General features: G+C 36.2%; 1 protein-coding gene across 1 annotated transcript; it reads left to right on the top strand.

Annotated features, from left to right (window-relative positions):
* The first annotated feature begins 14503 nt into the window (after window positions 1-14503).
* On the top strand, window positions 14504-16757 carry LOC149814723 (alpha/beta-Hydrolases superfamily protein). The gene is made up of 2 exons (XM_089990342.1): window positions 14504-14565; window positions 15731-16757. Exons 1-2 carry the CDS (start codon window positions 14504-14506, stop codon window positions 16695-16697), a joined length of 1029 nt encoding a protein of 342 aa, XP_089846468.1. The 3' UTR covers window positions 16698-16757.
* Window positions 16758-24053: the final 7296 nt, after the last annotated feature.

Genomic DNA, 24053 nt, shown 5'->3' with positions numbered 1-24053 from the left:
ATGAGTTCTAACATGTATCACGTTTGTGAGTTGAATTATTACAAAACATTGAAGATTTGAGTAACATTAAACTTGAACTCAAGTTAAACATTCAAAATTTATAAAACATCAAACATATAGAAAACATTCAACCCAAACTGAAGTTAAACATCCAAAATTGACAAAACATCTTAAATTTTGTCAAATTTATATCCAATATATCAAATCTACATCTCAAAAAATAAAATAAAATATTTATTAATAATCATTTTATTTTACGATTCTATCAAATTCACAATAGTAATCAATAATGATGACCCAAAATTATCCATAGCCCAGCTTCCTGAGCAAGGTCATTCAGCACCTCATCGTCCGATGTATCCTCCTTTTCTTTTTTTTGCTTGGCCTTTGGACCTTCTATTTTCTGTTGTGGTCCTTGATTTTTTGCCTCCTTCTCAACATTGTTTTGGGCAACCTCCATTTCCTTTTTTTTGCTTTCTCATCCTCATGCATTTATAGAATTTAACCAAACACTTCTTGTAGTTTGTTACATCATCTTGAAAAAAAGGTTATTAGTAAACAACTAACGATAGCTTATATGCCAAAAATGCAACAAAATAGGACATAGAATTACGTATACATGTACTTGAGTGAAATTAATTTTTGTGTGTTTGCCTAAGTATTGTATGTATAGTAAGAAAAATATACCACAATCAAACCTGTAATAATCATATACAAAGTGAAAAACATGCACAGATATGAATTGAGTTAACAAACATATACAAAGTAATTACCCATTTTCTTATTGAAGAATACCATCCCCGGGACAAGTTATCCAATCAGAGTAAGCATCGCAGCCAAACCACTTTGTAAAAAAACTAAGACCTCGACATTAAACCTACTTAGCTTCATGAGAAAAATAAGGATATTATTAACACTACAAGAAAATGGGGTTTTACTGGTGCCAGTAAAAACCTTTACTGGCGCAACAACTATGTCAGTAAAAGCCTTGTTGTTAAAGCTTTTACTAGTGTAATTTACATTCACTAATGAAAAACACTTTCATTGGTGTAAATTTTGCCCAAGTTTCACTGGCGCAACTTTTGTGCCAGTAAAAATGGCTTTACTGACGCAATTTTTGTGCCAGTGATACTCTTTTCACTGGCATAAAAACTGCGTCAGTGAAACCAGTTTTGTGTGGCTTTTGCACCTGTTTCACTGGTGTAGCTTTACTGGCACACTTATTTAGTGTGCCAGTAAAAGTGGCTAATAGAAAAAAATTTATAAAATCCATTGTATCAGTTTTAACACTTTCTGTTTGAACTATAGACACAGTCTTCTTGTTTGTCAATCCTAACAAAAATAATAGTAATAATAAATAAGTAAACACTACATAAAAAACAATATCTACAAAAATGTATTGTTTAATCCATTCTTTTTTTATTAAATTGCACTATGTTAATACCAATAACTTATGCTTGTTACATATAAAAATTGGAAATATGATAACATTTACAAAAATGTTATCCAAGTATTTACCAAAAAATTATTATACCTAATTTGCCAAAAATAAAAGACAAGCTAGATTTCCCTTGCCTCCATACTTTTAAGCTAACATGGTAAAAAATCAAATAAATCTTACACAAAAAATATGCTGATCACCAAAAAATGACTTTATTATTTCACATGGTCCTTAACAAAGGTTTGTTCCAAAACTTGGCAAGGCAATGAAGTTCCCATGAACATGACACTGATGGAAAGAAACTGAACCAAAGTGGGGATACGATCTCATACGTCATTGTCTTTTATAGATTTAAACTCTTCATACATGACATTTATCCACTTTTGAGAGTTAGAACTCTGTATAGGTTGATGAAAGTTGATTGGATCATCTTCCTTTAAGCCAATATCACTCTCATGTTCCTAGAGAAAAACAATATAATCATCTGAAATTGCCCTTCTACTCTCTCTAGAGGATTTCCGCAATGACACTTGTTCTTGAGTTTCTTGAGGTATATCTTGAAATGTTTCTTGAGGTTGTTGAGTTTGTACTTTAGGAGTAAACTCTTGATTTTGGATATGAAGATCTTGAACATTGCATTGTTCTGGATTTGTTTGAGCAATGTCAGAAATTGAAATCTGATTATTGTTAACAACTGTAGGAAGAAAAATAAATTCTTCTTTAAAAGCAATGTTTTTTACCTTATCACCTCCCCCAAACTCAGCATCTTTAAAGAAACAAGCATTTCCCGTCTCAAAAGGGGACTTATTCACAGGGTCATAAAATTTATAACCCTAGATCTTTCAGTATATCCAACAAAATAGCAGCTAACCATCATTGAGTCCAGTTTCATTTCATGTGGCCTATATGGCCTTGCCTCAGCTAAACATCCTCAAATATGAAAATGCTTCATACTAGGCCGTTTGCCTGTCCACATTTCATATGGGGTTTTGGTTATTACTTTAGTTGGTACTCTGTTCAGTATATAAGCTGTCGTCTTTAAAACCTCTTCCCAAAGAGATTCTAGTAATGTAGAATGACAAATCATACTCATTACCATATCCTTTAAGATCATGTTTCGTCTCTCAGCAACACTATTCATGCCAGAACTGCCTGGCATGGTGTGCTGTGGAACGAAACCACATTCCTCTAAGAATTTAACAAATGGTCTTCAACGACATTTACCTGACCCATTATATCTACCATAGTATTTGCTACTACGGTCAGATCTGACGACTTTAATCATTTTGCCAAGTTGAGTTCCAACTTCAGTCTTAAATGATTTGAATACATCTAGTGACTGAGACTTTTGATGAATCAAATATTGGTAGCCATAATATGAATAGTCATCTATGAATCTAATAAAATATTGTTGACCATTCCATGAAGTTGTAGGGAATGGCCCACAAATATTTGTACAAATAAGTTCTAAGACGTCTGTTCTTCTATTGACACCTATTTTCCTTATGTTTATTCATTTTTCTTTTATGTACTCAACACAAACCTGAAAGTCAGTGAAATCAAGAGAATCAAAATTTTCACTCATCACAAGTCGTTCTATTCTTTGTTTAGAAATATGACCTAAGCGCTTGTGCCATAATATAGCAGAATTCTCATTGGCCAATTTACGTTTTGTACCTCGTGAACTTGCATGCAAGGTTTCATGATATGAGACAACCATATCAAGTAAATATAGGTTATCGATTGCAGATAAAAAACTAGTTTCAATAAGATTTGTAATAAGAGACAACTTAAATTGACTATTTTCAAATAAACAAGAATAACTAAATTTGTCTAATGTGAAAATAGAAACCAAATTTTGTTTAAATGATGGTACACTTTATGTTTCTTTCAAATCTAAATAACTAGCCTTTAATAATAACCCAAAAGTCCCTATTGCCTCAACTTGAACTGATTTTCCATCGCCCACATAGATGAATCTTTCAGTATCAATTGACATTCGACAACTTAGGCAACCCTGTATAGACACACTTATGTGAGTGATAATACCAAAATCCATCCACCGAGTGTGCTTGGGTACAAAAGTTAAATGAACCTTAAAACAAACCAAAGTAAGAGGTTACCTTTCTTTTTACGCTAAGCATGATATTTAATACAATCATTCTTCATGTGATCCTCGCTCTTGCGAAAGAAACAACTGAACTTTGCATCATGATGTTTCTTCTATTTCTTCTACGATGGAGGGTCTACTGCAACTTCCTTATCATTTTTTCTTTTCTTATATTTATCTTTAAAGGTAACTGCCAAGTGAGCACTCTTTGTCTTTTCTTTTTTCATTCATTCCTTGTCTTGCACATAATGGAAAATGAGCTCATTTAGAGTCAGTTTATCGTTTTGACAATTATAACTGACCTTAAATTGATTGTATTGTGCAGAAAGAGATGTCAAAACTAAATACATGAGTAAGTCTTCAGACAACTCTAACTTTAGTGCCTTTAGTTTTGAAGTAAGATGAGACATTTCCATAATGTACTCCCTTATGTTCCCTTTACCTTTATACCTCATTGAAACAAGACTTGAAAGGAGAGTGTTTGTCTCAGCCTTTTTATTCTTAGCAAAATATTTTTTAATTTCCTCAAAAAACTTCTTGGCATTGACTTCTTCAGACATAGCACCCTTGAAGGTTTTAGGAATCACACGTTTCATGATCATAAGACTCATGCGATTGAATCAATCCCACTTCAACTAGTTTCTTTTATCCTCAGCAGAACTCCTATCTGTGAGAGCAGTGGGTTGATCATCTTAAAGTACAAGATCCAAATCCATATATCCGAGAATAATCATAACATTCTCTTTTTAGTTTTTGAAGTTTGTGCCATTCAAAATAGGGATTGAATTGATGCTTATAGATATTTTAGAAGCAGAAGAATTTACTGAATCAATAACAAAATAAACTACAATAAGTTCACAATCAATATACACACATTTACATGTATTAACATTAATTGACATATTTAAACTATGGTGAACCCCATCACAAGATACCTAGTACAATATTGACATTTAGTCTTTGGAAAAAATCTCAGTTTGTAAGTGGTATTCTTATTACAGTAATCAAACATGGATAATTAATCCTGTCAAATAACAAACCTTTCTTTGAATAGACTCATTGTTCACATGAAGAACTTGATAATCATCCCATATTTATTACTGAATATACATCTGAACTCGACCATATAGTAATCTTTCTTTGGGATGATCACTATTCACATGAATTTCAAATATACAAACATCTTAATATTCCAAACAAGTCAATCTTTACAAGAGAGGTTACTTTGGTAATATGTTGTTTCAATCAACTCATTTTAGAACATTAGACCTATATCGAAGAAGAATACCGAAGTTTGAATATAATATGTAAAAGCATGCATAAGTATATATAAAAAAATTAAAACCACAATCCAAATCAGGTCAAAAATATCTGAAGTCAACTCTCTAAAGTGACCCCAAAAGCATATCTGATCGCTTGGATAAATTTTTTTCTATCAGTTCCAAGGCACATGTGATTAGGGTTTGGCCCATCGGGTCGGGTCAGACCAGACCTGACCTGTCGGTCAAGTCAGACCTGACCCGACCCAAGGCAGATATGATCTGCGGGTCAGACTTCACCCGACCCGGGTCGGTCCTCACAAATCTGATGGGGGTCGAACCAAGCCCATCACAGGACCCCGGTCACCGGACGGTGGCTTGGGCAAACAGGTAGCCCTAGACCATCATCGTCGAACGTTGACACGGTGTCCGACAAGGGTTACTAGGCAAGGGTCAATCAACACCTCTCGATCATCGGATTCCAAAAGGGGCCGGATCGGCCCCTCCTTCGTCTGGACGACGCCAGACTGCGTGGGAAGGGCCGTTCGGGTGACAAGGGTTTATTATTATAATAGAATTAAAAATAATAATCTTTTTTATTATAAACCTAATAAGCCAAGCTCAAAGGGATCATTTTGCAAAATAAATTGTTTTAAAATCTTTAACCAAAAGGATTTGAAGCCTAAACTAACTTATTGCTTGCAAGCTAAATGCTTCAACCAATAGCGATCTATGATATAGTATTTGTACAATATACTAGTTAACAAGCTTATATGAGCCAAACTATGCCAAACACTTGTCATTCATATTAGACTTGCTGAGACTATTTATTTAACGAGTTGGAATGGGCTCTTTATGAGCTGAGCACGAAGCACTACCAATAGGGATGCAAATCAGATACAGCTCATAAATTTTGAAAAGGGCATCTAAATTCTGGGTTGGACGCACACACGTGATCTCATGTATTTGGTCGTAGGTTAGAATTGGACCAACTAAATTGGGAGTCTGATCTGAACCATAAACCTGTTTATTTTGCATTTTCCACATGAACGCAACACATTCTGTCTACTTTGGGTGGATCCAGTACCACAGGGTTGCAAGTGATAACAACTCACATAATTAATCCGAGTTAGATCCAGGATCCAAATTGGACGAAGTACGGAAAATTCGGATCCAGTTTGGTGTCAAGCTTGACCCGGTACATAGTCAACCTTGTTTTAGATCCCTCTTCGAGTAGGGATGACAGTGGACCCGGGCGAGGGTGGGGGACAAGGTCTCCACCCTTGCCCTGTCTCAAAATCCTACCCTCCATTCTCGCCTTCATCCCCACATGGGTTTTGAATTTAACCTTCGTCCCTACCTCCATCCCCGTTTCATGTCTTTCATCCCAGGTCCAAACGGGGTGAGGCGGGACGAGGCCCCGTTTTCCCTTGATCCACTGTCATCATCTCTAAAGAAGGATTGGGACGGGGCAGGGCAAGGCGGGGATCGAGGATGGGGGTGGGGCGGAGGAAAGCGTAAATCCATCTCCGCCTTCATCCCCGCACTGATTTTGATCTTAACCTCCATCGCCGTTTTGTGTCCTCCGTCCTCAGTCCAAATGGAGCGAGGCCGGCGGGGCCCCGTTCCCCCGGTCCACTGCCATCCCTATCTCCGAGTCTGCACTAAGGGCATTTTCGTAAGTTACGAATAAATTAGTTACCGTAACCGTAACCTTCCACTGTGAAAGACGGTAAAAAAGGGTTTGGGAAAGAAACGTGAATGCTCACCCTCTGGCCGGCCCTTCTCCCAATTGGGGTTAAAAAAACAGAGGAAGAGACAAGCGTCTCTCTCTCCCTGGGGGAGACGGATCGGCAAACCCTAGACCCGGAGATCTTTTGGGTAATTATTTTTATTTTATTTATATAATTTCCTTATTGTTTTTCGTTGCGATCTTCTTTCCTTGATCGTTTGTATGCATGATTCATCACGCATTCTCTCTCTCTCTCTCTCTATATATATATATATATATATTCCCTGTTGTACATTTTATGATCTCCATAGTTAATTCATTTTTCATATTTTTTTATAGATATTATTTTAAAATTTGTTAACATGTTTTTCGTGCTGTTTTTTCTCGCTCATTCTAACTTATATTTGCAAATGTCTCTCTGGGGAACGTATGAGCGAAGAAAAATCTCACAATATATTGAAAATTTTCAGTTTTCGCCTAGAAATCTCAGGAAAATGTTGACGTATATATATAAAACATAAAATATGTAACAAGATATATCAATAATATAAAAACTTGCAAAAATGTGTAGCAAGATATTTTCAGAATAGATGATACTGTGATTAGCAGGAGAATTCCTTTTGTGATTAGCAAGAGAATTATAATCGCATTTTTTTTACATATCTGGAGAAAAACTGCACCGCTCAGTGAGTCCATCAACATAAAACCCCAGGTCTTCCTTGCCCACCAGGGAATACACCTAGCTTGGGCTGCATCAAGGGATGTAAACTCGTGGGTTTTGAACCCATGACATCCCAGCAAGTTGCTGTCGTTTATGAGTCGGCTCTATCTGATGATCAGATCCCCTCGTGGGCATCTATTTTTTATTAAGAAAACGATTACAATGCGCTTGGGTTTTGAGGGGTATGTTTCATCGGTCATAATGGGAGTTAGCAGATTAATTATCAAGGCACATTTACATCATTCTATAAAACTTTGTCCTTATTGTTGCAGTTTGTTTTCATAAAGTATGTGCATATAATAATTTTAATTAGTATCGTGAAAGGCCTACTCATGTTTTTGTTTTTTGAGAATTTAAAAGAAAACGATAAAGCAGAATATCATCGAATAACCATCTCCCAAACAAAAATGTTGTACGTGGGCGCTCAATGAGAATTCTCACCTTCCTACTCAAATGTATAGGCTGAAATTTTTGGCAATTTTTTTTATGGTGTCAGCTCGGTGGCTTTATTCCCCCATTTATAACCGGTCCCACCTGCAGGCTGTGTTCGTGGCTAGAGTCCACTTGAACCCAGACAGTCTTGAAAATTATGCAACTCATGGACCCACTGAGCTTGTATCTTTTGGTTCTTGTCCCATCCACCAACAATTTGAAAATGAGCAGTCATGTTTGATTTGTCGAGCCAAGCTGGGCTTGTATGGACCTCGAGCCTAGTAGCTCAGGCCCCAGCTTTGCACTTCTTGTGCTCCCAAAAAGGACACATAGCCCATGTCAACCTGGCCACCTTAAGCCACTCAAAGAGCATATTTTAGCAAATTGCTAATCATGGGTTAAGTAGTAGTGAGTCCTTAGAATTTCATCTTCAGGGTGAACTTCACCTTTTATGCTAATGTATTCTGGTATTCTTTATTAGTAGTTGGCCGTCGTGCAAATGTTGTCTTCAAAATGAATTTTTATTATTGTGGGCCCTAAAATTGTGACCACTCAAATTCACATCATTGCATTGGGATGCTTGAGATGGAATTCATGCTTTGTATGGGGATCATTAGGTTGATTTAATTTACCCATGTATTGTTAGAGCCACTACATGATTGACATCTTAATAGGAGGGGAGGGGTTGCTTAGCTGGGGCACCTAGGATAGGGGAGTGAACCAGTACCCAACATGCTAATTTTTAAATCTTAACTTAATCCTGGCTAGGGAAGTCATTTTCAGTGATGAAACATAGCTGCGAAAGGTCACTTATTGGCTTATTTATTGTCTCCCATTGAGAAGTCAAAGTCTTTGTTTTATTTATTTGTTTCTTGCTAGTTATGATATTTCTTCCTTCCAACATATTTTAATAGTTGATTATGATTGGAATCTACTAGGATTTCCATTATTTACCGATCACATCTTAACCTTGTTTGTTACTAGAATTTTCTATGGATGTGATCGATTTTGAGTTATTATTTATTAGCCATAAAAGCTAGCTTTTGGACACCCATGTTGGTTGGTGTTCCTATTTGCATCTGGACTTTGATGTTGAGCACTATCTAAGCGTCATGTGAGGAGAAAGGCAGCCAGTGGAGCAATGTATTTGTGCTCACTCGTAACCTTTTGAGTTGAATTTATTTCAATTCTATTACCTTGAGTTGAGTGTAATTTTGTTAAGACGTGAAGATCCAATACGACATGCATGTGATATGCAGTGTCGCCTCACTATATCACAGAGGTGTGGGTGCCGACACGGATGCGAATGTGGTGATGGGGGGACTTTAAACAACTTGGGTGCAGGAAAACAGTTTTAAGTTAATACTGCATGTATGCATTTATGTATTTATTTATATAATATTAGATAAAAACTGGGCTTGGTTAGGGTTAACTGAATCAACTTTTAGATAGAAATGGATTTGAGTGTGGTTGATTTCACCTGACAAAAGAAGCCGTGTCGCACTCGCGGTGCCCTCACTAAGATGATGAGTAAATGAGTAATAGAATATCCATATCCTGAAAACTAACACGCTTTTCTTTGAGACAATTATAACTCAAAAATGAGAGATAAAAAGGCTTTAATGGATATCTGTCCTTGCCAATCGGTAAAGACAAATGCCAAACAAGGTATAGATCCTAGATATGTAATTACGAAATATGCAGATTGAGTCAATCCAAACACGATGATGATGAACAATTGGCTACATGGAATTGTTAGAAGTCATTTAATTAAATTTGACAAGTCCTCGTTCATAAACCGTGGTCTAATTCATGCTTATCGAAAATTGGTAAGGTTGGTGTCTCCAGATTTAGGGGCCTTAAGGGCTCCAAAAACTGCCCACCATTTGTAAAAATCCAAAATCCACATTCTATTCTCATGGCAATAAACTACCACCATAAGGTTTGTCAAAAGTTTACTCCATAAGGTCTTAAACGGTCTCTTACAATTTGGAATCCTAGGCAGGTTGGTTGATTATGGTTGTTATGCTAAAAATTCAGTTTTGATAGTTGTTACCTATCTAGATCTTTGGTTTCTGAGTTAATCTCTAGGTTTAATTTTTCCAAGTCTGTAAATTTGCTTTTTCTTCTTTTATACCATTTCTCATGTGTCTCTAATACCAAAGTTGTGATCCGCATTTTTCTGTTTCTGTGTTTCAAGAGAAAGGTTTAGAATCTTGGAGACTTCTCCATTTCTTCTCATGAGATGAATCGTGACTTCATACGCAAGATTCAAAAGAAATAAATTGCAGAGGCTTTAAAGAAAATGAAATCAAGAAAGTCAGTTGGACCAGATGGTATACCTATCGAGGCTTGAAAATGCTTGGGTGAGAATGGTTTAGAATGATTGACAAATCTTTTTAACAAGATTTGGCGGACAAATAAGATGCCTAAGGAGTGGAGGAATAGTACTTTGGTGCCTCTATATAAGAATAAGGGTGACATGCAAGGTTGCACAAACTATCGTGGTGTAAAACTCATGAGTCATACTATGAAACTTTAGGAGAGGGTGATTGAGCATAGGTTGAGGAAGGTTGTCATGATATCGGAGAATCAATTTGGTTTTATGCCTGAAAGATCAACTATGGAAGCTATACATCTTCTTAGACAAATTATTGAGAGATATAGAGAGAGGAACAAAGATTTGCATATGGTTTTTATTGATTTAGAAAAGGCATACGATAGAGTACCTAGGGATGTTCTCTGGTGGACAATGATGAAGAAAGGTGTTTCTCTCAAGTACATTAGTATAATTAAAGATATGTACGAAGGAGTGGTAACCAATATTCTCACTTGTGGAGGGGTGACAAACAATTTTTCTATAACAGTTGGGTTACATTAAGGATCTACATTAAGCCCTTTCCTATTTGCTATAGTGATGGATGAGCTTACAAAATCAATTCAAGAAAATGTGACGTGGTGTATGTTGTTTGCTGATGATATTGTTTTGATTGATGAGTCTAGAGCTGGGGTTAATGCTAAGTTAGAATTATGGAGACAAACATTGGAAGCAAGAGGTTTTACGTTGAGTAAGAGTAAGACAGAATATATGGAATGTTGGTTTAGTAAGCAACATACTAGTGATGAGAGTGTAGTGAAGTTTGGCGAGCAAGAAATATCGTAGAATGATGGAGAAATATTTGGGATCTATCATTCGAAATGATGGAGAAATTGATGAAGATGTAAACCATAGGATAAAGGTTGGGTGGATGAAATGGAAAAGTGCAACTGGAGTGCTGTGCGATCGTAGAATGCCATTGCGGTTGAAGGAAAAGTTTTATATTATGACAATTAAGCCCGCTTTATTATATGGTACGGAATGCTGGGCTGCCAAGAGACATCATATTCAAAAAATGAGTGTAGCTGAGATGCGTATGCTTCGATGGATGTGTGGAAATACAATAAAAGATAAGATTCAAAACGAGGAGATACGTAAGAAGGTAGGCATTGCATCCATTGAAAATAAGATGAGAGAAAATCGTTTACGGTGGTTTGGACATATTCGGCGAAGGCCTAATGATGCTCCAGTTAGAAGGATGGACAAATGGAAAAATATATTAGTCAAAAGAGGTCGAGGTAGGCCTAAGAAGACTTGGATGGAGATGATAGGAAAGGATATGAATGCTTTGAACCTCACCGAGGACATGGCATTGGATAGAAATGATTGGAGGAGAAGGATTCATGTGAAGGACCCAGAATGATTTTCTTTTTTGGTTCATATCGCTAACCCCAATTGTTTTGGGATGAAGGCGTTGTTGTTGTTGTTGTGTTTCAAGAGAAAAGGAAGATCATGAATCTGTAGCAGAATCTGAGAAGCTGCAGCCAGAAGCCATTTGATCTGTCTGCAAGATCGTTTTCTAGTTAATGCTGGTAAGATCTTGCTAATGTCTGTGTCTAATCTTTCTGTATGTCATAAACGATGGTGACGTCTGGTTAATAGTGGAAAGATAATGACTCTAAAATGGGATTTTTCTTCTGTGTAGAAAGAAGAGTATTATTGCCAAGGTTTGGTTTCATACAGCAGAATTAGGATCTCCTAACCAGTTTGGCAATGTTAAATTTGTTCTTTGTGATTTGAGTTGACTTCATCTGTATTTGAATGTTTACATCTTAAGTTGGAAGTACTGCTGGAAGTCTTGTGGTTCAAAGTTAATAGAAGGTTTAAAATTTAAGCCTATTAGCAAACTGAAGAAGATGGCTGAATATGTTTACGATGCCTGTTGTGATTAAGGTACTTTCATCCAATCATGATCTTTTTTTGTCTTTACTTTTCTAAAAGTGCATGATTTAATAGAAAATAAAGGAAAGATGCATAAAAGAGATAAGAAACAGGCTAGTGTAGCATAGGAAATTCATGTTCAGTAGTTGGAGATTTTTCTATACTTTAATCTTACCATAAGCATTCTTTCTGAATTTTGAGAACTCAAAATTTACGGAGAGATCTTTTGTTCAGTTTTTTGACCAGTATTACTAGGTGATTTCTGTGACAGAATGATCGGTATCGACTGTGCTGTTTTATTTTGATTTGTTGAGGAAGAATCTTGTCCTTATATTATGGTGCTATGCGTCGCCTTTGGAAAACAGCATCACAAACTGAGGACAGCATGATAGAAGGAATGGTTGTTATTTGTGGTTTTCATGCATTTTTTATGAGAAAGAAATAGTCATTGTTAATAGTGTTATGTTGCTAGAAGCGTTAGTGAATAGTTTTCTGTCATGACAGTTATGTGTATTAGATGATTCATGCAATTGACAAATTCAGAGTTTATCTATCGTTACCATCTTTTGTTTTTCGTGCATGCGTGCACACACATAGGTGTGTGTATGTTTCTATGTGCGAGATTCAACTTCTTAATATGAAAGTTTTAAACAAAGTGAGCGAACATAATGAGTATACGAAGTTTATTGAAGGAATGTACATCATATCAACTTTTATGAATTGCAATAGGAAGTCTGATCATTCAAGAGATGATGGAAAGATAGATGGAAAATCTTAGTGTGAGTTTTTCATGAATTTGGGGAAGGTGGGTGTTTGTGTGTCCAAGCACCTGTGTTTTTTTCCATATCAGCTAGATAGTATAATCATTTTTGTCTGTTCATATTGAAAAATGGTGTAGGTTTTTATTAGCTTTGGGGCATGTAATTTGCTGGTGGTACTTGACAATTCTGAACTGAATGATATTTGTTTGAAGTACTCTACAATTATGTTGAATCTACATTTGGTGAATAATGAAACATCTTTGGATGAAAAGTATAAAACATGTCGCCATGATCTAATTGGAGGGACTTCCAGTTGAAACAAATGACAGTGACCTCCCTAATTTAGTATCATTCTTGTGGAAATACTATCTAAGGTTCTTGGCATTAATGCAGTGATGGACAGGATGTTGTTTCCATTGGCATTCATCAAATTTACTAGATCTATAAACCATGAGATGAACTACTATTTTTATGCAATTCTTTTGAACCAGTCAGCACTGACTTAGCCATTGTCTATGCTTCCTGCAGAACTTTAGGAGAATATGTTCAAGGGCTTTTTCCTTTGTTTTGTCTTGGATATGATAGGTGGTGCCATGGATCCTTGGCTTATGCTTTGGTGTGAGACTGAATAGCCTGGTCTCCAGGATTGGCAAGTTGATTCTTCTGTTCTCTTAGTTAGCAGCCAGTAATGCAGATGCCAAACTTCATCATGATTATACAGGAACTTTGTGGTGTACCAAGGTGGCACAGAACAGATCATTAATGCTGGCAACCTCGGCTGATTAGTCTATACAGAGATGTGAATTATGCGCTTCCTGGTCTGCATTTTAGATAAGATTTCTGAAACCAGTTAAACATTGCGCATGACCCACTGGTGCTAGGAGGGTGTCCATGAAGGTTACAGGAACAGAAAAACATTCATAGGCTTTTGTGTCTGTAACTGCTCTCTCTCTCTGTTAGCTGGAAGAGGATTTGTATATCATCATCTGTCAAATCTCATTGGTAACCTTCCTGACTTGAGATGCTCCATTGAAAGCCTTCAACCTTTTGCATCCACTTTTCTGTGATAATGCCAGTAGTATAGCCCTCTGGTGGCCCACAAATTGTTGTTGAAAAGAATGAGTTCGAGTCTGAAAGTTCTGGATCTCAATGACAAAAAACATTCATACTTTTTTTTACTAGTTGATGCTTGCATGGATTTACTTCATTTATGATACCAAGCAATTCGGATCCATAGGCTAGTGCTTTTGTCATTTTAGATCTAGTTTTTCTCTAAAATTGTACGATCAGTACCATGTAATTGCATGAAGTGAAGGGTATATATTTTCATCTGTAACTCTCCAAGTTGTGGTGAGGGAAAGTTGCCATGATAGGAGAAGATCCTAAAATCATCCCTGGTACAGGATTTTGCACCTTGCTGCATGTGGATGCAGTTGAAGGAACTTCTCAAGTGGCACCATAGTCAATGTAATCGCAGCAGCATCAGAAAATTGGAGTTTGATTGTTGTCTGGGATTCTCCTTGTGTCTGTGGTGTTGCACATGAATTTGATTGCTAGTTGCATTCCATGAAACTGATCTCTAGGTAGCCAAAGGATATATTCAAACTCACAGGTTAGATTAACCAAAAGTAGAGCTATGAACTTGATTGATCTTTTCAGCAACTGATTCTCCTTTTTGAAGTGGGGTACATACAATACAATGCAAGGATTTTTTCTGCTACTCACTTTTATTTCTATTAACTTTGTGTTTGTTTGGCACCTTTCAGTGACACCTAGAGAGAATAGAACAATGACATCTGAACGAGACATATTCAACATTTCAGGACCTGTCCATTTGACTTGTGTTAATTGGTAAAGTTTGTTTCTTTTTTAATTTCTTAAGTAATGCTTCTTTTTTATCCAACATATTGGCTTTGTATGAGCCACAAAATGTGTCTCTTTCAATGCATTTGGATCATTGCTTATCAGCAGACAGATGCACTTTAGTCCATATTCTGCCCATTTTTCATGTTTTCCACCTTTGTTTGCTAACATCTGGCATTTCTCTTACATCAAAATTATAGTCTCCAAGGGATCTTGTGTTGATTTTGATAGCAGAGTATACTTATTGAGCCTGTAATTTTATGGAAATCAAGAAAGCCTAAACCACATGATGTTGGTCCCCTCTTTTTGTTTTTTGAAAAAGTATGAATCTGCTCCCAGATATATAGTACTTTTTCAAAAGGGATATGAATCTGCTCCCAGATATATAATACTTTTTCAAAAGGTCTGTCTGTCTGCATCAAGTAATGATATTGCATTGATAGTGCTGGAATGCTAAAATCATCAGCGAGAAGGCATGTTGTGATTTTCGGTGACCAGTACTGGATCCTTGTCAAAATATGAAATTGCTTCTTCAATTGAATCTAATGATTAGACTGGTGACAATAAACCATGAGGTTCATCTGGAATGAAAATTATGTTTAATAGCCGAGATGATGATAACTTGCCCATACTTTTATATGAGGATGTCATATTTTTATGTCGAGGCCATGCCTACGATGCATTGATTGATTGAAATGTTATTGACCATCAAGACCATCCACTTGAGTTATGGCCTTTTTCCAACCAAAGAGATTGTTGTGTCCTTTTGTAATTGCATTGCACCATGGCATCTCCTTGTTTGCATATTGATTGATGTCCATTTTCGCAACAAGCAGTATTTCAGAGTTCCTGTAGGAAACTCTCAACTTTTACCATCTCGAATGCCATGAATCTCTACTATAAGCACAGTACCGTCTTTGCACCAGCATGTGCTTCACATGCTTCTCAGAATTGTTTATAGGGCCCTCTCTCTCTCTCACATACACATAAATAAATAGTCGAAATAAGTTTCGACTAAGTACTTAAGTTATGAAACCTGTTTTTTATGCATTTAGTTGAATACTTCATTATTGTTTTCTCTTTTCTCTTTTTTTATATCACTGCAATTATTATTTTACTTTCATATAATTAAAAGTATGTTTTTTTTTCCCAGGGATAATGCTGACCATCGAAGGTCTATTGCTGCTAGTTTAGTTCAGGGTGTCTATGTTCTCGAACGTGATCGGCAGCTGAAGCGTAATGGCGCTGATGCTCTTGCACCCCCTTGGTGGCAATTCTTTGGCTTTACGTTAGTCCATCCTCTCATTGATGATGCTGATTCTTCAATCTTTGGAGCCATTTATGAGCTTACCATCCCATTTTCAAGCCAGAATTTCCCATTTCAGGTGGCTCCTAATGCAGTTGTTGCTTTCAGAGGCACAATCACAAAGCCAGATTCTTTGTCTCGTGACTTGAAATTAGACCTTAGTTTAATTCATCATGGCCTTCATCAAACTTCCCGTTTTCGCATTGCAGTTGAGGCAATTAGAAATCGATCTTCTGTATATGCAAATAACATATGGTTGTGTGGTCATTCTCTTGGGTCAGCCATTGCCATGCTCGCAGGAAAAGGTATGGCTGAGCAGGGTGTCCTTTTGAGCACATTTTTGTTCAATCCTCCTTATGTTTCAGCACCCATTGAAAGCATTAAAGATCATAAACTAAGATCTGGGCTGCGGATTGCCAGCAGTTTTGTAACCGCTGGCCTTGCCCTTGCTGTGAAGGGAAGCAGGCATGTGTCTGCAGCTAATGAATTATTTGCTGCTCTTTCAGCATGGACTCCATGCTTATTTGTGAATCCAGCTGATCACGTATGCTCAGAGTACATCGGGTATTTTGAGCACCGGAAACATATGGACGCTATTGGAGCTGGGAAAATTGGACGGCTTGCAACACAACACTCTATGGGAAGTTTGTTAATGAATGCATTTGGACAGGAAAACCAACCATTTCACCTGATTCCATCAGCAAATATGACTGTAAACTCAAGTCCTGCAGCTGATTTTAAACAAGCTCATGGTATCCATCAGTGGTGGAGCCTAGATTTGCATCTGCAGTGCAAGCAGTACAATTACAGTTAATTAATGTTTGAAGGCTTTATTTAATTTGATAAATTTCTTTTCTGGAAGTTAGAAATTCATGTGGTTCATTTGGTTTTCAATTCCAACAAGCGAAAGATCTGTCATTTAAAGTTTGCAAAGGCAAAAGAAGCTCAGCTTTCCTTCACCCCAACTTGGTCAGACTGTTGAAGGTGACATGCCATGCCACTGTTGCTAAATAGAAATTTCATGCAGCAAGCGCATGAACTTCATCAATCTGTTTGTATCCCAAGATTACCTGGACTAGTGTATGGGAATGATGTTTTGCGAGTTATTAAGTGGTTATGGGCTGCAAGTTTGATCAGCAACATTTGGTCCTTCAATAAATTTGCGCTTTGCAAGCTAACCTGTTCACTTTCATTGGAAATATGGAAGCGGGAGAGGTCATTCTGGAAACTACTGCTTAGCAAATGTACTCTGTTTTTCACTGATTGGACGACTGGCTTTGGTGAAGATGGCTATTTATAGTTTTTTTTTTCTCACTAAAGCTGTTTCCCGCAAATGTTGCTGGATCTTGTGTCATATTCTCTAGGACAAAAAGTAGCCCTTTTTTTAATTTTAGAAAGAAAAATGCCAGAGATTGCTTTAGCTTGATATTGTGAACAATGGATTGAGAGAGCACCAATCTTGTCACAACCTTTGTCAGGTATTGCATTTGACTGAAAAATATAACTGATACAATAGTGATAAGTCAATATCATCCAATTTTGATTACCGAATGGTCCATGGCAGTTCATGGAAATCATGCATGGCACTTCTGGAATCATAATTTCTTGCTGTGAACTTTATGAATGAAGAATGACATCTTATCAAAATTGTGGCCGTCTTTTACACGTTGCTCAAAATGAACAGCTTATTTTCTTTTTATTAGCAAGTTGAGGTTAGGCAGATCCCTGCCAGATTGCAAGGAAACACTTGTACATTACAATCACAACGATTTGGAAACCACTCAGGTGGTTTAGCTGTCCGATTTGGCCTGAAGACAGTCATTGTATCTAAAGTAGGGCTTGTAAACAAGCCGAATGAGCTGAACTTGAAGTGTTAAAGCTTGGCTCATTTTTATGGCGAGCCCAGCTGAGTTCAAGCTCATAATGAGTAGAGTTAAGCAAGCTGAGTTCAAGCTGGTGTCTACAAAAAAAAAATACATTGTTTTAGAACTGAAAGAAATAGGATTACAAAAAAATGTATTGTTTCAGACCTAGAAGTAATAAGATTATAGGACTAAACCTATTTTTACCAAACCAAATAGTTGAATCATATGTTTTACACATGTACATGATGTAAAATATATCTAAAATGTATTTTTTCTACTTAATGAGCTTGCACGAGTCGAGATGAGCTGAGTATCTATTGTTCATATTCAGCTGCCCATGCTTATTTTACGAGCTTGAATGAGCTCTGTACGAGCCGAAACATGAGCTGAGCCACGAGTGGCTAGGTTTGTTTCCCAGCCCTAAGCTAAAGTACACGCTATCTAATTGCAGTCTTAATCTATCAAGACACAGAATTTTTTTTGTGAAATAACATAATTCTTTCTTCTCAACAAAATGATTTTGGGTCTGGCCATGACTCGGTCCAAATGCCGACTCGAGCTCCGTCTGGGACAAATTAAATGGTTTGGGACTAAAATAAGGGCTGGAAAACTAACCCCATGGATTCGGGAGAAAGTTTGGGCCAAACTGAATTTGATTAGGCTCATTTTGGAGCTGAAACGGATTCAAACCAATAGGCTCCCTAAATCAGTTCAGGACTGAATTGGTACAGTTGAGAACCGGTTCTGCCAGGAACCAGTTATTGTCCTTTGAGGGCTGCCTGACCCTAAGGCATGAGGGAGAGAACCCCAGCCCATTGCCTGCCATGGCGGTGGACCATAGGCCCTTCCCGCCAAGAGGGCAGGGTTTGGCCTGTCAGATTCAGCCGGTGCGATGCCACTGGTCGGAACCCAGCTGGTGTTGGTCCCTTGTCCAGCAGGTGAGGGCTCCCATGGCAGCCATGAGCCAGCGAGACCCAAAGGAGTTTCGCTGGACATTAACCCGATGAGCATATTGGCCTCCGTCCTGCCAACTCCGGCGAGAGTAAGAGCCACGAAACACCACGCTACCCTGACGTTGTTCTCTGGCAGTAGAATGGTGGTAGCAAATACCTATTTGATAATCTGAGTTTCACGGGATGACTCACTGCGGTTTGCCCCTATTGCGCTCATGTGGGGGTTGTGTTGGTCTCCATCAACGATCTCGCGATGGTCTACGACTCTACGTTATCAAGCTGCACGATAGGATTGAGATCAATCACCATTGTTGACGTGTGTTTCATAGGATTGGGGTTGGGATTGCTCGTCTAATGTTATGTATGCAACCCAAACCACGCCATAATAATTGCCATAATTGACATCATGTCATGTGTCAAAGTTGCAAGCTTCTGATTTACGTTGCACAAATTTGTATTCATCTCACACATGTTATTTTCTTACGGACCAACACAGCCTTGGTATATTTGATTCACTTTTTTAAAGCTTGCAAATCTTCAAATTGTAGCTTTTGACTTTGATACTACTTTGAAGGAAATTGTAAGGCCTTAATAACAAATAATTTTTTTTTAAACGCAGTTCAAGCCTTAGGTGAGTTTTAAATAAACTAAAATAACTCAATCAAACTATTGTTTATATTAAAAACAAATCAAATATTAATTTTAAACATTATCAAAGTTAACAAAACTTAATCAAATAAACAAATAATAAAATATCAAATCCTCTTAAAGCCATAAAAAACCGTGATAATTTATAACAAAATAACAAATAACAACATATCATAAAATATTTATAACACGATAATTTCATGTCATATAAACATTCACAACAGGAATCGAGTTTTTACAATAAGTAATAAGCATACAAACATTCATAATTAACAAATCTTACCCACTAGTAAGAGCACCTGCAATCACACATGATGAAAATCCACATCATAGGCAAATACAGAATCAAGTATGTCAATGTTCAAGACCCATGTATGTAATCATAAAATATGTACGAAATATATGACATTGATATACTTGTGAACATTTTAATGTATTATTTCTCTTTTCATTCTTGGGGGTACACTCCCGGTACTTAAATCCCACTAAACAATTATTTTAGGGGGGGTTATTATTCTATGTATTTTAATTATTCTAAAAATTTGAAGAGTGTGCAAACTTTCACTAGAGCAGCCTGTGATCGTGAAAACTCACAGTAAATTGTGCAGAATCTCGATTCCTACTCTACAGAGCAATGGACTACTTACCTAGGCCTTTTTGGTAGCCCGGGTTCCCTACGTTCGGGGATAGGGAATCCATGAAGACACCTTTGCTCTCCGAAAGCACTTACAATACTTTTCGTGACTGTATGTATCGATCACCCTCTCCAAGGTAATCATGGTGAATAGGCTACTAGGCGTTCTTTATTAAGGTTGTTTAAGTGCCCCTAACACTAAGGCTCTCTTATAGCACTCTTGGTTTCACTGAACATGGCTCACTCATGAGCTCAGTGAATGCATGCCTTACATGACTTATAATATATCACATGCCATATACCAAACTACATGATTCATGAAACTCATTTCAATATAGCATGAACCATGAATTAGATAAAATATCACATGTATGACAATGCACACTATATGACCCATCTATCATGCCCAAAATTCATATGTTAACATGCACTCTTATATATCATCATGTATAAAGCATCAACATGCTTATATACAACATAAACATAAAACACCAGATATTAGAAAATACATGATTAACATCTCATATCACATGTAAGCATAAGATTTAGAACAAGGCGAGTTCATATGACATAACATGTCCCACACTAAGGACTGCATATATCAAAATTTTTGTACTGTTGACGGGTCTGTTAGACTATTATACCAAGCATATCCGAACCCTAAAAAAATCATAGTCATACCAGAGGGTATTAGCTCTCATATGCAAGTAATAGCTAAAAAAAAAATAATTTTGTTTGCCATAGAAATTTATTGACCAGAAACTATTTTTCAGTTTTGTCAGAACCTAACAGTAATTTGCTTCACCAAGAAGTAGTCACCAGACTCAATCTAGGAGGAATATTAACCTCTCTAATTTTGTATTGATAACTATACTTGTTAGCTTTTAAAAGCATCCGAGTTTATAGAAAAACTACATCATATGAAGTTTTTAAATTTTTTGGACCGGACCTTATCTGAAATAGTTTCAGATCCAGATTTCCTGTAGAATCTTAAATTTTACCTAATTTTTTTGAGACTCTGTGATTCTCCATTAATGGATCTAATTTTTCTATTAATTTTCTCAGATTCATCCATATAATAACCATAACACATCTAAAAATTATTCATAAAACCAAACCATTGATTTATTAGTTTTTCTGCAAAATTGACTATCAAAATTTGCTTTGCACACAAGATACATTTTTTGTCTTGTGTTGTAATACCTATAACTCTCAATTTAGTACCACCACTGGGGACCCATATTTTTTTGAGACACCTCCTAAATGTGTAGAAGGTCTCCATAAAATAATTTAACCACAAGTGATCCAGTTTGAGAGCAATAATTATTTTACCGCAATGAATCAGTTGGGAAAATCATGACAACATATGCATCACAATATAAAACATGCTAAATATAGGAAAAACACAAACATCAACGTGTAATATTATTTTTAAATCATGCATCAACTATATACACAATACCTACACACCACTAGGCTTATAAAAAATATCACATGATCATAAAATATGTATCAGATCTTAAACTATCAATATAACTTATGATTTATGCACATAATATCTAGTTTAAGATGCTAGCATACTAAATCATCATAAAACACATGAAATAAATTTGCAGAAACATGATTCATGCTGTAAACACATGAAAAAAATTAAGTATTCAATCGATCATGTTGAAAATAATGACATACTAATCTTAAATCATGTAGGAATACAAAACTATGCGCTTCACACTACCGATTTCTCGATTTCATCATTCAGGCATAGTTTTACAAAAAATATATTTTTCATTCCATTTTAAAGCATGGTATTGATTTAAAAGTAATTTGAAAACACATTTTTTACTTGTTCCAAGTCTGATCCAGTCTTGCTTGGATTTGGCCTATTCTGGTTTCAGTCAAGTGCTTTTGCAGGCTCTTTTCTGTCCTTGACGATGAACTCGGGGGTGATGTTTGTAAATTTTCACTTATACTGAGAATTGAGGTTATCTTGATCCTCTTCACCATCCTCATGATGCATATTCATGGGCTTTATGTAACACAATGATTGGAATGGAATCTCCCTAAAATTTCAATGAATCAATTGAACGCCCACATGATTTGTCCACTGACAGCAACCCTTCATGTTGAATCCACATTGCACCATCTATCAATAAAACAATATACTCCATGTGATAGAAACTACCACAGACCACTTGATATTCTATGATATAACCAAATAGCTCTAAGTTACCAAAATAGGCAAGCACTAATTACCAAGTACCTTTGAGGCTGCTGGACCAATATATATATATATATATATATATATATATATATATATATATATATATATATATTAGTCATTTTCCTTATAAGTTTTAAGTGTTTTATGATAGATCTGAACCGTTAGATGTGTTTAGAATGAACAATTTAGTGGGAATCAACTCTTAGATCATGTTTTTTTGACAAAAAAACATGATTTTATGAGCCAAGAAAAACTGGTACCTTCATGGCCATTAATTTTGGATCATTGGAAAAACATGTATACATGTCCGATTTCGGCGAACCAAAAACTGGTTTCCACTAAACAAAACCTAAAAATCACATCTAAGGTGTTAGATGTGAGAAACAATACTTAAAACTATGATTTTTTAAAAGAACTAACAGAAAAAAGGTGCATTACTCTTTATATATATATATATTAAAGACAAGCTGGGGTTAGGCAGACCCCACCAGTTACTATTCAACGTACCACTGAGTTTTGAACATGTACCAGTGGGTTTTGAACGTGCAATGTCCCACAACAAGGAGACATCGTATATTTCTTAAAATGGTCGTAGGTTCAATTCATATTAATAAAACGTTGATCTAATACCTGGATGAAGCAACATTATTGATACATGCACTACTTTTGATCAGAGTCGCAAGTAATATTTGGAAATATATAGCAGATTTTACTGTTACATATTCAGAAAAACATAAAATTCTCACAAAATCAAGATATTTTAATAGCGTCACCTACTTTCGGTTCACCATGATTTTTGCTCTATACTACCGTGCAATCATCTCATTTTTTGTTTTTACTTTTCCTAAAAAAATCTATATGTTTGTGTGCAACACACACATATATATATACATATAGGTAATTTCCTTATTCTACACTGTTTTCTGGTTCTGCCCCCGTTAGGCCCCTTCAAAAATTATAGTTTTTGGCATTTTTTCTCACATATAACACCGTAGATGTGATCTATAGGTTTTGTTTAATGGAAACAAGATTTTGGTATACAGTTTTTTCCCGTGATCCAAAATCAATGGCTGTGTAGGCACTAATTTTTATCGGCTCATAAAAATAAATTTTTTTAATTCAACAAAAAAATGTATTTTTATGAGCAGGAAAAAACTGATGCCTTCATAGCCATTGATTTTGGATCACCGAAAAAACCTATATACAGGTCAGATTCCAGTGATCCAAAAGCCCGTTCCCACTAAACAAAAATTATAGATTACATCTATGATGTTAGATGTGAGAAAGAATACCAAAAGACTATAATTTTAAAGGGACAGAATGAGAAAGTGGGTAGAACCAGTGCATATATATATATATATATATATATATATATATATATATATATATATATATATATATATATATATATATATATATAAAATACACTCCTGCCCATTTTCTCATTATGCCCCGTTAGGCCCCTTCAAAATCATAGTATTTTGGCATTTTTTCTCACATCTAACACCAAATATCACTACAAGAAAAATGTCGATTAGCGACAGAAATAATCCGTCGCAATTTTGTAACGGATTAGCGAGAGAAAATGATCCGTTCCTAAAATTAAAAATAGTTGCAGGATTTACGACTGAATAATATCCGTCGCTAAGTAGCGACAAATTAGCGACGAATATTATTCCATCGCAACATATGTCGAAACTTAACGACGAAGTAGCAATGTATATTATTTCATCGCTAATTAGCGTCGGTGTTGACGATGAAATTGTTTCATCGCGAATCCGTCTTTAACTTTCGATGTAAAACACCATCTAGGGCACAAAATTAAGTTTCTCTCTCTCTTTCTTGCACT

The sequence above is a fragment of the Nuphar pumila genome, chromosome 15 (genome assembly GCF_984573655.1).
Source record: "Nuphar pumila chromosome 15, dmNupPumi1.hap1.1, whole genome shotgun sequence".
Classification (NCBI taxonomy): Eukaryota; Viridiplantae; Streptophyta; class Magnoliopsida; order Nymphaeales; family Nymphaeaceae; genus Nuphar; species Nuphar pumila.
This window is presented reverse-complemented; position numbering and strand designations above follow the sequence as displayed.